This window comes from Canis lupus, chromosome X (genome assembly GCF_003254725.2).
Source record: "Canis lupus dingo isolate Sandy chromosome X, ASM325472v2, whole genome shotgun sequence".
NCBI classification, from domain to species: Eukaryota; Metazoa; Chordata; class Mammalia; order Carnivora; family Canidae; genus Canis; species Canis lupus.
In genome coordinates, this window is record NC_064281.1 from 92,822,879 (window position 1) to 92,840,552 (window position 17,674).

The 17,674-nt window shown below is 40.1% G+C and overlaps 1 protein-coding gene across 3 annotated transcripts in view; it reads right to left on the minus strand.

The window, feature by feature from the left end:
* Positions 1 to 17,674, minus strand: part of LAMP2 (lysosomal associated membrane protein 2) — a 37,521-nt gene that overhangs the window by 7,198 nt on the left and 12,649 nt on the right. For 2 of the 3 annotated variants that reach the window (XM_025431209.3, XM_025431211.3), the window contains exons 4-8: positions 13,979 to 14,137; positions 12,423 to 12,610; positions 11,124 to 11,246; positions 6,826 to 6,889; positions 6,148 to 6,312 (exon numbers count right to left, since the gene is read on the minus strand). In XM_025431209.3, coding sequence (XP_025286994.1) covers positions 6,148 to 6,312; positions 6,826 to 6,889; positions 11,124 to 11,246; positions 12,423 to 12,610; positions 13,979 to 14,137 — 699 coding nt within the window. Of the gene's footprint in view, positions 1 to 1,056; positions 3,595 to 6,147; positions 6,313 to 6,825; positions 6,890 to 11,123; positions 11,247 to 12,422; positions 12,611 to 13,978; positions 14,138 to 17,674 lie in introns of those variants that run through there. The other variant, XM_025431210.3, reaches the window with a different exon arrangement.

A 17,674-nucleotide genomic window follows, 5' to 3' on the forward strand; every position in this document is an offset into this window, starting at 1 on the left:
AAGTTAGTGACCCAGAATAAAAGAGATGGGTGGGGAGAGAATGAGCCCAAGACGATGTAACCTTATCTACTTAAAGAAACAAAGATGAAGTGCTATTATCTTAAAAATATCTGAGTCTTATAAGAATTCCTTGTGAAAAGTGCAAGAAACTTCAAATGGCACATTTTACACTGTATATAAAGTATGTCCTTGATTATAACTAGTAACTGCTTATCAGATTTCTTCTAAAAATACTCAATTTTCATTGAAACATTTGGAAACTATCACTTACAGAAATTAAGAGGAATAGGATTTTAAAGCCCTCAGCTCCCAGGTGAAGAAACTGGGACCCCAGAAGTTACGCAGCTTGGCCAAAATCACATAGCAGCTAGCAGCAGAGTTGGGAGTTGTGATGATTAACTGGCAGTCACATAGCTTAAGTGGGTAATCCAGAGGAAAGTTACTAGCCAGGTTGCCAAGTTTTTGTGGGTGGGAAGCTATGTGAAAACTGGAAGGTTCAAGTATTTTAGGGTGATCTGAGAGAGTGACTACACACAATCCTATTTCAGTTCAGACCAATAGCTGGGTTTGTATGGCTGTAATGTACAGCTGCTGTGTATACACATTAAATATCAGCCTTAACTTAGTGGTTGAGAAAAGTGAACAAAGAGAAACTCTAAAGCATTTCCTATCACATAAATATTCTAGATCACTGGTTCCCTGATTGGCTACCCACTGGATCCCACTGGGGAGCTGACACACCCACACCCCGCCCCCACACACACGTGCACGCACACACACGCCCAGACCTGCTAAGTGAAATCCTCTAGGAATGGAGCCTGGCATGTGAATTTTTCTATCAAGCTTCCTAGGTCATCTTATTCTGTCACCAGCCCAGGATCAGTACAGACCTATCTATGTATGGGACCACTCTTCCAGACGGTAATACACAGAATATTTTGGAAATAATTTAGTTCCACTTCTAAGCTTTTCTGACGTTTTCCCTTTTGGAAGAAATTGTCATCATGTAGTTATACAAAATTTTTACTTTGACCAACGGGAAAAAATGTGAGCAAATTTCCTTAAGAAATAAAAGAATCTTTATTGTTTGTTTTAGAAGCAATATGTTGAGCAAATGGACAGGCAAATATCTAAAGAGAAACACCATACATCAACTAGTGGTTTAAACATTTGAGAAAAAAACATGAAAAGCATTTACATGGACCAGTTTCTTTATACAAATGCTAAAACATGAAAAACACCCAGAACCAAATAGCATGTCAAACCATCAAGGTATAAACCCCAGTAAAACAAACAAAACTACAAAAGGTACAAAGAACATGTGGCTATAGGAAATAATAGTGTAAATAAGAGAGTATATGAACTGGCCCATGTAAAATACAAAAATATTCAATGAAGTCAGATTTTCTATAAAACAGTGCTAATTAGAGGTATTTTAATATGAATTAGGCATATAACCTAAATGTAAAAACTTTTAGAAACATTAACAGCATTAAGCTAGTGCCACTCACTTGTGCTTCCAATTTAGGTTTAAAAAAAAAAAGGCTGCTTTGTTTTGATTCATAAGTATCTGACGCCCATATTTTCATAAGCATTATCCATTCATATAAGGTTAACAATTCTACACTAGAATGTTATTTAAGTAAAAATACGTTTTAAAAATCAGATTTATATTTAGTCCTTAAAAAGTGCCTTAAGCTGGCAATGCAGCTCAGTGTAGCTGTAAGGGAGGGACTGGTCAAGAATCTGATTCTGAGCCAGTAAGGGTTTCAGGCTACTCTAAGCAGAGAGCAAATTTAAGTGGGAGAAAATATTTACCACTCTAATATAACTTGAAAGATACTTGTACAGATATATACATGCTAACATGCAATTGCCTCTGTGTGTGTGCTGCATAGAGCTAGGCTACTAAATTAATTCAACATCAATAATTGTTTGGAACACATATCCCATTTTCTAGTGTATATGGGGGCATATAATCTCCCACTCCCAAAACATAAGAACTTCCTATATATGGCTGCATATTAACAACTTTTTAATATTTACTCAGCCATTCCAATACAAACAAAAAACAAAATAACAACAACAACAAAAACACCTCCTGGAAGCAGTGAGAAATACTTGATGTATTAACTATCAAGCTGAAATGTGTTGCTTTATCATATAAACATTAGGTGGTGCATGGTAAATGTGTCCATTGGTGTATCTCCCCAGAGCACAAAATACATGAATTAATAATGATTCTACCATAATGAACAATAATAACATTAAGTTTTGATTAGCATAGAACCATTGAGATGTGAAAGCCAAATTAGTAAATGTTGACGCAATCAATGCAAGCTGGAAACAAAGGATGACTTTTTAATGGACTAAGAGAAGACCAAGACTTTTGGGTTAGGTGCAAATTGATGGCTAAGTGTAAGTGCACTTCTTTATCTGGGTTCTAGGACATCCTGGCATTTCTTCTTTAAGAAAGAAAGGGAAAGGAGAAGAAAGGAAGAGAAAGGAAAGGAAAGAAAAAGAAAACAAGAAAAGAATACAACATACTACCACCAACAAGGATACTGCAAAGCTAAAGAGAAACTACATTCATTTTAGCAGTGCATGTAGAGGCCAATTTACAGGTACAAAGGACTAACACCCCAAATTGGCACAGCCTAGCAATTATCTCTAAAGCACCTAGAAAATTGATTGAAATGCCCAGTTGGAATAGTCTTGTGTCTTGCCATTTAAAAGACTGAAAAATCCAGGTTTTTTTCAAAAAGGGATTAAACAAGAAGATTAACACCTATTCCAAAATGTATACAGCTTTTGTACCTCTTGTCATTATAGCCACATTAAATACAAGTATATTCAAAAGGCATTAGCAAAGCATTCATTGCTAAGAACATAATACTAGACTGTTCAAATCTACTGGCATATCTCTCATAGGTCAAATATGCAGCAATGCCAAAGTAGCTAAGTTAACCTGCAAACAAAATCACTCACTCACACACACACACACACACACACACACACACAATACAAAAGGAGCAAGTACAAATTCACTGTAGAATGTGCGGTCCCAGTTTTAACTATATGCAGGAAAAAATCTCTTTTTTTGCAAATTGAGTTTTCTATACTGTGTATTTCTGGTCAGAATACATAAAGTGAAAACATGGACATTACTAACTCAAGACAATAGAACAGAACCAATCATCCAGGTTATTTTGCACATGCTTTTTGCTGTAGAAATAACAGTTTTAAATTCCTTGGCTGGGGAAACCAAAATCATGTGGCTAATTTGTAGTTTATAGTTTTTAGGGTGTTTTTATTTATTTGAGTTTGAAATCCCCCACACCACCCATTCTAAGATCAGAACTGCAACTAGATATACCTCAAATTGAACAGTACTGCATATTGGAACTTGTACTTGCTTTATTATTTTGTAACAGAGATTACAGATAGATTAGTATTACAGAGTCTGATATCCGGCATAGCTTTTTCTTCTGCCAATTAGGTAAGCAATCACTATAACGATAATCAAGCCTGAAAGACCAGCACCAACTATAATTGGTATTAGAATGGTGTCATCATCCAGCGAACACTCCTGGGCTGTAGGTGAGAAAAAGTGTGTAACAAATAATGAGTATAATAAAAAATGAATGTCCAAAAGTAAAAGATGTTGTTTCAAAAGTCAGAAATGTTCTTACAAAGTCAACTTTAATTAAGACAGGTATATTTTAATGATAAAGCTATAGAAAATTATGGATTGTTCTAGAATTAAAATTTACTTGTCTTTTCTTCTGTGTTATATATGTATAGATAATTCGAATGTATGAATAAAAGAACATTATATCGTTTATATCTATGAGTAAACACATACACATGTGTATGTGTTTCATAGTCCAAATCCTTTCTAAAATAGAGGAGTGAAGAGGGGCATCTGGGTAGCTTAGTCGGTTAAGCACCCAACTCTTGGTTTTGGTTCAGGTCATGATCTCAGGGTCCTGAGATTAAGACCTGCATCAGGCTTCACGCTCGGGGCAGAGTGTGCTTGAAATTCTCTCTCTCCCTCCCTCTCCATCCCTCCCCCAGGTCACGTGTGCATGCTCTCAAATAAATAAAACTTAAAAAAAAAAAAGAAAGAAAGAAATGAAGAGAGCTAATTCTAATCCATTTCTACATAGCCAGGTTAGCCTCTTAGTGCTAGAGTGAATATCTTTTGGGAAACTGAGAACAGATGAGAAAGGTTTAATCATGGGATTAGAACCATGCTGGCTCTGGAATCTTTTAGAGCAGAAAACAAACTATAGCTTGGAGGCCAAATCTGACCCAAGAGCTAAAAGTGGTTTTTCCACATTTTTTAAATGGCCAAAAAAAAAAAAAAACACAAAAAAAGGAAGAGATTTTGTGACACATGAGCATTGTATGAAATTCAAATTTCAGCATCCATAAATAAAGTTCTATTGGAACCCAGCCACACTCATTTACTTATTGCCTCTGGCTATTTACATGCTACAACAGGAGGCTGAATAGTGGTGTCGGAGCCCATGTGGTCTCCAAACCTAAAACACTTACTTGTCTATGCCTTCCAAATATACTCTGCGGATCCTTGACCTAGAGTATGTGATCTTAGCAGCTACAGAAGTCAAGAAACTGGGACCTCTTAACTAATTTGCGTGTGTTTACTACATTTATCAACCTAGTCAGGGCTGGCAGCCCACAAGGGGCGAGCTTTTCTATTTCAGAGAGTAGTCCGATCCAGTAAAATCCATTCAACACTCTTTTCCCTTAATACAAGTCTACTCCCTCCTCCCTGTACAGTCAAATACTAGTGGTATGTTGTATCTGTAGGTACCCACGGTCAAGAACCTAGCTCCACAAATAGATGACACGTTCATTGCCAGTATTAAATGTTGTATACTCCTTTGGGTACCATTTTGAATTCAACATACATAAAAAGCAAAGTTTCAAGTTCGAGAAAGAATGTAGCTCATCTCTATTTCAGCTGACTAGATAAACAGACTTGAGCTGGTATCACGCTGCAAATGATTCAATTCTAAACAAAAATCTGGACCTAAAATTAGGGTAATAATGTAGAGGAGCTTGATAAAGACTCAAAAATAAAACTATGAGAGGATCAAAATAATTATAGTACATAAGCAAAAATAACAAAAGGGGAAATGAATTCCTGAAAAAAAATTTCTAAGTGTGAATAACCTCTCTAGTCACAAGAATGGTAGGGTGGAGATCCCAACTTATTTTGGCCTAACCAAGTCAGGTCGGGGATCCAGCACCAGTGCAAAAGTGGTTGAGTGGCTCATGGAATATTGACTTTTAAACACAGCTGCCATATTTCCTTCTAAACCACAGAATTAATTGTTAAAAAGGATGTGGATGGTTTGAATAGCTCTGCTCAGCAGAGCTGTGATCCACAAACCCCCAATTTTAAGTCATCAGTTTCAAAGGACAAGTCAATTAAGGAATTTTATGTACTTTTTTACCTATGTGCAGATTTTAATCTCATAATGCCAAATACATCCTTCATATTCATATGAACAATGAGCCCTCCACAAAAGGTTTCACTAAAAATCTGACAAATACTGCCTAATATTAGCCCTGACTCGATCTTCCAGAAAGCCTCACACCTTGGCATATGCTTTTAAAACTCTCCAAATCATTTTGGCTGGCCAAAACACTGTTCATGGTATTTGAAGCTTTGCTAACCGTAATCTTTTGTCTTAACAAAATAAGACCAAACTGCTTTCATTCGGGTATGAAAATATTTCCAATAAGAAGATGGCTCCAAGAAAATAGATCCTAGCTTCTCAAAGCTGCCATCCTTCCCACAAACTAAAAACTGGCAGGGAGTGTCTCTACCTTAAGTAAGGCTCGCTGACAGCTTCCATCAGTTTTTAGTTTTAAGAACTTGGCTGCAAATGGGTTTCAGGTCCACACACAAAAAAATCTACTTTGAGCAAAATGATGAGCCAAATACGGAGTTTACAGAACTTGCTCAAGGCCATGCGAACTCTCCAACAGAGTCACAAGAGGTGAATTCATATTTCTCTATTTCACTGCTTAAATTTCCATGAGTCAAAGGAAAAGCCACCTATTAGTCAACATAAGAACATAAATTATTAATAAAACTTGCTCAGTTCTTACCTGTAGAATATTTTCCTTCCATCACATTGAAAGGCTGAACCCTTAGATCAAAGGTATTTATCTGAAATGCTCCAGACACTGAAACAGTCTGCTCTTTGTTGCACATATAAGAACTTCCCAGGGGGGCATCCCAGTAGCTCAGATTGTTGTTTGCAATGCTGAAAACTTTAAAGAAAACAAAGATGTTAGGAACTTCTTTCTTTTTTTTTTTTTTAAGTAGGCCCTACCCGCAAGGTGAGGCTCAAGCCCTTGACCCAGAGACCAAGGGTTCCATGCTCTACCGCTTGAATCAGTCAGGTGCCTGTTAGTAACTTTATGAACATAAGAAATGGGACAGTCCTCAGAATTTTTCAGTGAAGTATGGGAGCTTGGGGTACAGAGTCTACCAAAAAAAGCAATTCTTACGATCACTAGGTTTTCTATCTTTCTATAGATGTTTCTGTGGTCTAAAAATCAGTCACATCCTTAACTATTATCCACCCTATTTGAAAACGAGGGAGACTGAAAAGATAAAACACTATAGTTCTCAGTTATTGATTTTCAATTGTGGTCAAAGCACAATTTTCACACAGACTCCTCTGTTCCATTAAATAAGGCACTATTTGGTAACAAAACAACTATGGTTTCTATTCCTTCAGTGTAACCCACTCTTTTCCCCGAGGCCGATGCTTTGCTTACCAGAGCCATTAACCAAGTACATGCTGACATTCACTTCCTTCAGATAGAATCGATTTTCATTTTTCTGTTAGAAAAAGAGCTTCCAGTTAATCAACACATCACAACTGTCTACAGGTCCAGTTAATATCTACAGATGAAAGGCAATCTAATACTATTACTCAGAAGATAAAACCACGGATGAGACCCGGACCAGCTAGGTAAAATGTAACAGAATCCTTTTCCCTTTTTGTTTTGTTTCCAATTTTTGGACCCGGGGGTAGTCACGGGGTCTTTGACACTCAACGATCCATCCCCTCGTTTTAGGTCTCCTGCCACTTGCTGAGCCCCCGCCTCCTGCCGCCTGGATCATGATCAGTCTCCTAACTGGACTCCCTCCCTGCCTTTCAGCCTTTCCAGCTGGGAGCTTCCCTTTGCCACTATGCTCTCTGTGAAGCACACATCTGATCAGCCAGTCATTCTAATCATGTTAGTGCTTAGCATGGACAAGGCAACATATCCGCGTGCTCTGGGGAGCTAGCCGAGTGAACCAGATGTGGATCCTGCCCCCACCATGTTTGCAATCTGCCACGGAAGATAACTACACAAAGAAATAACCATATTGCGGGGATCCCTGGGGGGCTCAGCGGTTTGGCTCCTGCCATTGGCTCGGGGCGTGATCCTGGAGTCCCAGGATCAAGTCCCGCATCAGGCCCCCTGCATGGAGCCTGCTTCTCCCTCTGCCTGTGTCTCTGCCTCTCTCTCTCTCTCTCTCTCTCTCTCTCGAATAAACAAAATCTTTAAAAAAAAAAGAAATAACCATATTGCAAAAATAGCAATAGATTATAAAAATTAAAAGGAGATAGGTGGACTTCCAAGTAGGGGAGAAGGCAAGTGATATGAGCTTAGGGATGCACCATTTTTTTTAATCTAAAGATTTTATTTATCTATTAATGAAGGGGGGGGGCAGAGACACAGGCAGAGGGAGAAGCAGGTTCCATGCAGGGAGCCTGACGTGGGACTCGATCCCGGGTCTCCAGGATCACACCCTGAGCTGAAGGCAGGACTAAACCGCTGAGCCACCGAGGCTGCCCAGGATGCACCATTTGAACTGGGCAGAATTCAATTAGGAAACCAGCAAAAGAGGGTATCTGGGAAGGCAAGAGCACGAGTGAAGGTAGCCAGAAAGAAAGCATCATCACAAGCATGCTAGCATTTGAAAATGTATTCAGTGCTAAGCGATGTTCTTAAAACTTTACATGTGGGGCCTCATCGAATAATTATAACACCCCATTCTGCGACAGGGTGATCAAAGTAGGGTGACACGGAGTGATTTTCCCCAAGGCCATATGGTTAGTAGTCAGGGAAGTGGGATTTGAACCCCAGAAGTCTGGCTGCAGAACCTGTACACTGGCTGCTACTATGCTCTCCTACCTCACTGAATGGGCACAGGGTGAGGGAAGCATGGGATGCATGGAAAGGGAAAGAAGTAAACATAACGCCAGATACGCAAGTTCCGCTGTGTGCGGGAGGCAGTGGGGGGGGGGGGGACATAAAACACCCTGCCGTGAAATTTAGATGTTATCTTGTTGGTGAAACAGAACCGCTAAAACTTTCTGAGGAGGAGTCGTGCTTCAGGAAGATTAAACGGATGCAGAAGAACACGTCGTGGCGGGGGGCAGAGTTGAGGGAGGAGAAGAGGAGGAAGAACTGATGTGGGAGGCTGAACAATCCAGGTAAGAGGTCACGCAGGCTGGACTCAGGGCAAAGGCAGTGAGGAATGAAAACGGAGGGGATAGGGCGCCTGCCTGAGTGACTTCACTGGTTAAGTATCTGCCTTCAGGTCAGATCATGATCCCAGAGTCCTGGGATCAAGCCCACATTGGACTCCCTGCTCAGTGGGGAGTCTGCTTCTCCCTCTCCCTCTGCCTGCTGCTCCCCCTGCTTGTGCTCACGCCCTCTCAAATAGAACCTTTGAAAAAAAAAAAAAGGAAAGAAAACGGAGAGGGGGACAGATGCAGAGAGAACTATCAGGAAGAAGCACAAAGGAAGACTTGACCACTTCATCACATCTCTCCTTCCCTGAGGCCATGTCTCGGCTCAGCATTCAAGGCTCCCCACAATTTATCCCTACTGCTTTTCCATAACGTCTTTTTTGCTAAACATGCCACATGCCTCATTCTCCTAGCTGGTCTTGACTGTGTTCCTTTGTCCAGAAATAACCTGTCCTTTTCCGCTTACTCCCCTTAGCTCCATGGGTACAAATCTGACCCATCCTTGAAAGTCCAGCTCAAATGTCATCTCTTCCGTTAAACCTTCCTGACTCTCCTCCACCCAGAATTAACCACTGCCTCTTCTATACTCCCACAGACTTTGTGTTTTCTTCTGGTCTATCACTCATCCAACCTAGAATGCAACTTCCACACCACTCTAATTGCCCACAGGATCCGGCTCAAAAGCCTTAGCATAGCATTCAAGGCCTTCCCCAAAATGGCCATTATTTGTGTATTTCAATCTTTACCACTAAACCGTGGGCTCCTTATCAAAACAGGCCTTCTTCTTTGAATCCCACCATGGTATCCTGTACACGGCACACTGAAATTCAATAAATTCTCCTTAAAAGGGTCTATTGGGACAGGGTTAAAGATGGGCCGCAGTGAAGTCTGGTGGTTTTACAAGGGTTTCTTGACTCTTCAAAGTGCCTGTAGTGCAATTAAAATGTCACTGTTTTGAACTGCATTCTAAAATAGTCTGTTGGGGAAATTAAATATTGTAATTATTAAATATTTCCCAATAAGAGTCAAAAGAAATCATGTTTCTTTTAGGACCTGACCACAGCTAGAAAGACCAAACTCAATCATTCCAAAGAGAAGGAATCTAGAATCTTCCTTTCTTCATTCTTATTTTTTTTTAATGAGAGAGAGAGAGAGAGAGAGAGAGAGAGGCGCGCGCAGAGACACAGGCAGAGGGAGAAGCAGGCTCCATGCACCGGGAGCCCAATGTGGGATTCGATCCCGGGTCTCCAGGATCGCGCCCTGGGCCAAAGGCAGGTGCCAAACCGCTGCGCCACCCAGGGATCCCTCTTCATTCTTATTTATAGTACAATCCCGATGAGATGACTTTAAAAGAGAATATGTCTGGGGAGGCCTGCTCCTACCACATTGAAGAGGACGAGCCTGAGCAGACATTTTTAATACTCATCCTCTGGTCATATACATACTGTAACAGAGGAATGATTTCCACACTGGTGAAGGGAAGACTCTTACAAACCTTTCTGAAATATAATTGCCCAATATAACCCTCAATTTCGCTACATATATTCCATAGAGAAAAAAGGCTTTAGACTAAAGATACCAAGTTCAGAATTGAAACAAATACCACATACCTAAATTTTTATGTATCAGATGTTGAGAGTGTTTCCCCATCCCTAGTAGAGTCATCTGATTTAAAAGCAGAACTATTTGTTAATCAATCTACCTAAACAATCAGTCTTAGTTGGAGAACTGCTGACAGTTTAAGATTTTCCCTCACTCACACCTGTGCCCTCTTTCCCACACAGCCCCCTCAAAAATTGTGAGGGTACTAACTGCTTCTGAGAAGGTAGAAATAAAAGTCCTCAGGGATGAATTTATGCTAGCAAGAAGTAGAGCACGTATACTAAGCCTTCTGTTTAGTGTTCAGCCCTTGATACAAGCATGAACAAAAACTCGAATGCTGCCATTATAAACTATCCTGATTTAATGAACTTATGCATGTTAAGTACTTACACAGAGCCTTATAGATGGCATGTACTCAATAAATGTTAACTATTATTATTACTGATGCTATGACAAACAGCATAGCCTCCAAAAAAAAAACCTCAAATATTAGAATACACAAACACAAGTTTCCTAACCAATAACAGAGAAAAATATTCTGGAAATTACTTTTTATCTTTTATAATATACATAAATATTTCTACTTTATTATTAAATATTTCTATATGGGATACATGAGAGAGGTTTTTTTTTTTTTTTTTTTTTTTTTTTTGGTGTGGGCTAATTCTTGCTCCTACCCTGAAGTATATATAATGGAAGAATAGTGACTTTTGATGATCATGAACATGAATACAAAAGTCCAGCTCATAGACCACTGAGGTGACTCTGAGGGATTAAGTGGGATCAATGGACTACACTTTATAATTAAGTAGTGCTGAAATGGAAAATAGGGCTAAACATGCTCTACAGACACCCACCCCCCCACACCCCCCCCCACAGAGCCATTTAGACTTTCAGATGTTTCAAAGCAAAATGGACCTAATCTTAAAGAAATCTGTTACTCACCACAGCAAAGACAAAGTCAAGGTACTTTATGTTGCTGCTGTTCAGTCTAAGCAGGGCAGTCTGTGGCTGGCAGCTCCCAGTGAAGTCAGTTGTATTGGGGTTGATGTTAATAACCGAAGCTACCTTTAGCGGAGAAGAGGGAGAAAGGTACAGCTCAACCATATGAGTCCACGGCAAAACCTTTATACCCTAATAAGCAACCTCAGTGTAGCAAAAGAAATCCTGTTGTCTGAATACTTAAGTTTATGGTGTCTTACTTTCAAACGAAGTTGGCCCAAGCCATCAAGCTATGACTCCGACAACTTAAAAAAAAAAAAAGAAAAACAAGAGAGAAGCTTCCTCAATAATGAGTCAAATGAAGACACATTTTTATGGAGCACAAGAGCCATCTGTCTAGCTTGTTTAAGTCGCAAGACTCTGGAAATGGGATTTGTTGGTCAGCACGCCCCCTGTAGCCTCTGTGGAACACTGCAACCAGAAGTGCCCTCCCCTACTTGAGCATTTCTACCATCTGAGTCATCGTGGAGCTGGAGAAACAGCTGTGCTTTCCCAGCACATCAACCTACACTGTGTTTCAGATACAAATGAGGAGTTATATTTTAAACTGACTAGAATTAAAAATCGACTGTACTCCAATCTATTGATGGTAAATTGAATCTAAACCCCAAAGAGTCCTTGAAAGGGCTAGGTTTCCTGCTGGCCAAGACAACACCTTGACAGTGACATTAACTCTTCGTGGTTACAGTAACTCCAAATTAATCAGACCTCAACAAGTCAACATCAAACCTCCATTTAAAACAGAATCAGGGGACACCTGGGTGGCTCAGCAGATGAGTGTCTGCCTTGGACTCAGGTCGCGATCCCAGGATCAAGTCTTGCATTGGGCTCCCCAGAGGGAGCCTGCTTCTCCCTCTGCCTATGTCTCTGCCTGTCTCTGCCTCTCTCTGTCTCTCATGAATAAATAAAATCTTTAAAATAATAAATAAATACATACATACACAATCAGTCTAGTGGTGCTTAGGTGGCTCAGTTGGTTAAGCGTCTGCCTTCAGCTCAGGTCATGAGGGTCCTAGGATTGAGGCCCCGTGTTGGGCTCCGGCTCAGCGAGGAGTCTGCTTCTCTGCCCTTCCCCCTGCTCATGCACACATGCTCCCTCTCTCTTTCTCTCAAATAAATAAATTTCAAAAAATCTTTAAGGCAGAATCAGTCTAATAACACTACTCTTGGGCCAGAGGTAGGATATACCATATTTGACAGGAGATACGAGAAGAACCTATCAATAAAAACAGACCACTATACCTTATTGTGAGTGATGTTCAGCTGCAGCCCCATGGTAGCCAGAAGACAAGTACCATTGCTATTATTAACCGAGTAGGATCCCACCTCTGGTTTTTCCTTTGGAGTGGGTGTTGTAGTAGGGGATGGTGTGGTGGTGGAGATGGTGGGCACCACAGTGGTTGAAGTTTTATCTTTTTCACACAGAAACTCTAAAGAAACAAACGAAAGACAAAATAAACTAACTGGCCTTTTTCTTAATCCATAAGCCCAGGGAAGAGCAAACTATTTCTTACAATAGAAGTCCAAAAGGTTTTATTAAGGGAATGAGGCAGAAGTTCATTCCTAAACTGCAGCTTCAGATGCCAACAATCTGTAAGAGTTATGACACACCAGACACTGCATACAAATGCTTTATCTACTTTATACTTTATTTACCACACACTCATTTCTTCAGACCCCGAGGTCCCTTTATGCCCAAAGAATAAAGAATGTCACCTGCCTCTGATGTGAAAATAAGAAATTTAAGTAAGAAAACATTTCACCCCTACCTATGCCTCCCCTCTTCTTTCACACACACAACCACTATAAGGATGGAGAGGATTTACCAGAAAAAAAGTTTAAAAATCATTAAAGGGGGGCAGCCCTGGTGGCGCAGTGGTTTAGCACCGCCTGCAGCCTGGGGTGTGATCCTGGAGGCTCGGGATCCGGTCCCACATCAGGCTCCCTGCATGAAGCCTGCTTCTCCCTCTGTCTGTGTCTCTGCCTCTCTCTCTGTGTCTCTATGAATAAATAAAATCTTTAAAAAAATCATTAAAGGGGGGGCAGCCTGGGTGGCTCAGCAGTTTAGCGCCACCTTCAGCCCAGGGCGTGACTGGAGTCCTGGGATGGAGTCCCATGTCAGGCTCCCTGCATGGAGCCTGCTTCTCCCTCTGCCTGTGTCTCTGACTCTCTCTCTCTGTGTCTCTATGAATAAATAAAAATCCTTTAAAAAAATCACTAAAGGGTGTGAATACAAATGAACCTTTTATTTGTATCACCCCTACAACAAATCGGAGGCATTTCAACCTCTTCTTAGGAAGTGTTGGTCGTTTTTCAGAGCTGGTAAATGAGAATTATGATACTTCAATAAAGTCACATAGAAGTGATAAAAACAGTTTATACAATTCAAGATGTGAACACAAAAACCTCATTCCTGAGCCAAGGTCTTGGATCGTCAAAAGCTAAAGTGCTGATGATCAAGCTATTTGAGGATTTGTTCAAAGATTAGGTTTAATCAGCTGAAAACACTACAGGTCCAGCATTTGTGTAAAAAAAAAAAAAAACCACACACACACAAAAAAAACAAAACCACCCATCGCACAACATGCACATCATCAACTTATAATTGCAAGTTCTGCAAGAACAAGACTGTTGTTATTCACAAAAATGTTATAGTCCAGCGTAAGCTACAAACAAGTCTTAGTATAGAAATGCTTTCGGATAACAATTTCTTTTTTTTTTTAACAATTTCAATCAAAGCCGGCTAGTATACTCTAATCTTAAATTCAGGTCCAAATATATATACTTTAAGTACTCACCTTTAGTGCTCACTGTACCATTCTGGACAAAAGCTTGTACGTGAACATCCCAATAGTACTGGACAACACCATTCTTTTCTAAAGTTGATAAACTATTGCATCTAAAGATGTTGTTCAAAGGAATTCTGAATCCCACGAGGTCATGGACAGTCAAAATTCCTATAAAACAAGATTAACACCAGCTGTTTCCAAGGTAGGAGAAAAGCGATCACATAACTCTATTTGTAGATCTTCTTCTCGTCCTGCCTGCCTCACCCCATCCTTAAGTGACAATGGACATGGCATGTTCAGGAAATGACAAATTCACTGGGGCCGAAACACAAGGAGAAAGAGGAAAGATGTGACGGGGGTCAGGAAGGAAAGACGAGCTGCAGGTGGCCACATGTTGAAGCAAACTGGAGAAGCTGAGGGCAGGTCAGGTTTTATTTTGTTAGTCGTGAAAAGTTAGCTTCAGTTTTTAAAGCTGGAAATAAATAACACACATATAATTTATTATAAGGGAGATGGCAAAATTGTAGGGGCCAGGCAGGGGAAAAGACTCTAAAGGAAAGTCATTTAAGATGGGAAGTAAAAAACTTAAAAAATTAAAAAGACGGGAAGTAGTTAAAAGGCTGCTGCTCTGGTTAAGGTAAAAGGTGAGGGGTTTGCCTAAATTAAGGTAATAGAGAGCAAAGAGGCCACACTGAAAACATAGCTAAGGTCCAATCAACAGGACTTTGTGACCAAAGGAGGAAGAAAGATGGATTCATCAGGGACTTCAGAGTAAATTCTTATTTTTGTGCTACTATTTCAGAGGCAGTTACAATTACTATAATGAGCTTTCGGAACTCCTTCCTGGATAGCATTTAAAGACTGTTCCATTTCAGGAAATCTTCAGAATATGAAAGTGTTAAAGAAATAAGTTACAGCCATCCCATACGGAGTTTTATTATAATGCCTGTGGGGATGCTTCAAGACTAGGATCACAATTATCCACCCAAATGGCTTAGTTTCTTTTGGAGAAGCAGCAAGAAAGGTATGCAAGGTCCTTAATAGAGGCTGCCTTCAGGGCCTCTCCATCATGCAGCAAGGCAGCCAATTAATGCTGTCTTGGCACCCCCTAATGGCCAAAGGAAAAATACAATTTTTAAACCAACATACTAGAAGAACATTTTTCCCCAAAACCGTTTCTCACTGTTAACATTAAGCGAATAGATATCTGAACTGTCTTATATAGACAGACCTCAAAAACAATCTATAGACACACTGGAGTTATACTATGAAATGATAATTTTTTAAACAATGTATTATTCATGAACATGTACATATTAGTCAAAGGTAAACAGGTGGATAGGAAATTCCTAAGAGTGGCTGCCTCTGGGGAGGCAGAGAGGAAGATGGCTCTGGGGAGTGAGTACAAAGGAAACCTCAAATGTATCTTAAGCTTTTACTTCTCTAAATAAATAAAAAGATGAGGCAAATATGAAAAAACGGCATTTATAAACTCTGGGTAACTGATACAGGTATATCTATCATATTCTTCTCTGTACTTTTCTGTATTTTAATCATGAAAAAATTTTAAGAAAACAGCAACTTCAAAGTTGCTTCAATTCTCAGACGCCTAAAAATAAAACACTAAATTATTTCAAAAACAGCAATCCATTTAAGGAGACCATGTTAAATTCCAAATAGCTTCACATATCTTATTACATAGATGCTAGTAATAAAAAAAAATTGCATCCTCCCCTTGTTTAAAATAAAAAGGAAAAAAAAATAAAATAAAAAAAATAAAATAAAATAAAAAGGAGGGAAGCTAACTGTTAGAGTCCATAGTTTTTCCATTCAAATCTGTCAGATTTGTCCTTTTACTACCACCCCCTTGACCTAGGCACTCAATTACATCATCCCTTGGTTACTAGAACAGCCTCTTAAAGCTGGCATCTCTGCCTGCAGTCTCCTCACTTCCAAATTAATCCTACAGAACATTCTTTACAAACTACTGTCTTTGCTTTTGTTAGGTCATGTTCCTACTGAAAAACCTAAAATGGTTCCCCAGTGCCTACCCCATCAAGTTAAATGCCTCTCCCTGGCTCCCAAGGCTCCCTATAATTTAGACCCACCAGGCCCAGCCAACTTGATTTTCCTTCTGCTACATGCACAGCCTCTATTTGAATCAGGTAGCTCTCCAGCTACTGCTGCCAGTACTATGCTTCCCCCTGCTGGAAATCCTCTGCTCCAATTCTCCGCTTGACTCAAATTAGACCATTAGCCGAGCTTCAACATCTTTCTTGACACCAAGATCTCTCACTCCTTCCACACACACTGACCTCTCCCTTCTCTCTGCTGCCAAACAGACCACTTGCGAGGACACATTTGGATCAGGTGCAAACAGATGGGCTCGGGAAATATACAGCATCTGCAAAATTGACTCTGTACCCTGAGGGGGGGTGGTGTCTATGGCCTCTCTCATGTTGCTACTCCCCAAACAGAACCACAAACAAATCACACTGCTCTCAATGCTTTCTACTTTGGCATCTCACCTAGAAAGCCAAATTTGCTTTGTCTCCCAAACTAGTTTTAAAACTCCTCACTTGAAGGTGAGGGAGCAAATCCTATACTAATTCTAGAAGACAATGCAGGGCACAAGGCTAAATATAGAAAGTAACCCATAACGGACTTGCTTTAGTTATCCTCTCAAACTAAGAGGTTAGGAAAGAGAAAGCTAGGATTGATTTCCAAGTCTGAGTCCACATTACCCACCAAGTTTTACATGAGCTCATTCACTTCTGGGTTCTGGACATACATATCTTTGGATATCCATACATCCAAATGAGTCATTTATCCCAGGTCTTGCAACCGAAGCCAATCTGCCTGTGTTTCTGGGGTAAGAATGAAATACTATCTACCTGTGAAAAATGCTAAGCTACTACAAACCCCATGTTAACCCAAATCAAAAGAGAAGGGAAAGAAAGGAGAATTATATGCTGGATAAAATTGAAATCTCCACTATCTGTGCACCTTCAAAATTTTAGTACTAAAAAAAAAATCTAGTACATGTTTCAGCTCTAAGATGGACAAGAACGCCTTATTGCTGATGCTTTTCCAAGTTTGATTTTACGTGAAATTGTCTCAAAATAGCAACAAATGTTGACTTCAGTCATTTTGCCTTTAATCATTTACTCTTCAGTCCAAATCCTATCTAAATGGTAAAAAGAGGGACGCGTGGGTGGCTCAGTGGTTGAGCATCTGCCTTTGGCTTAGGGCATGATCCCAGAGTCCCAGGATTGAGCCCTTTGCATGGAGCCTGCTTCTCCTCCCTCTGCCTATGTCTCTGCCTCTCTCTCTGTGTCTCTCATGAATAAATAAAATCTAAATAAATAAATAAATAAATAGTAAAAAGATTGAAGATGAAGTTTCTGCTGATCTACGGTTACTGAACGTGTACAGACTTAATTTTTTTAAAGATTTTATTTATTTATTCATGAGAGACACACAGAGAGAGAAAGAGAGAGAGAGAGGCAGAGACACAGGCAGAGGGAGAAGCAGGCTCCATGCAGGGAGCCTAATGTGGGACTCGATCCCGGGACTCCAGGATCACGCCCCTGGGCTGAAGGCAGGTGTTCAACTGCTGAGCCACCCAGGGATCCTCCGTGTACAGGCTTAAAATAGCTATCAGTAAAGGATTTTCTCATTCATTCAACATTTGTTGATACCCGC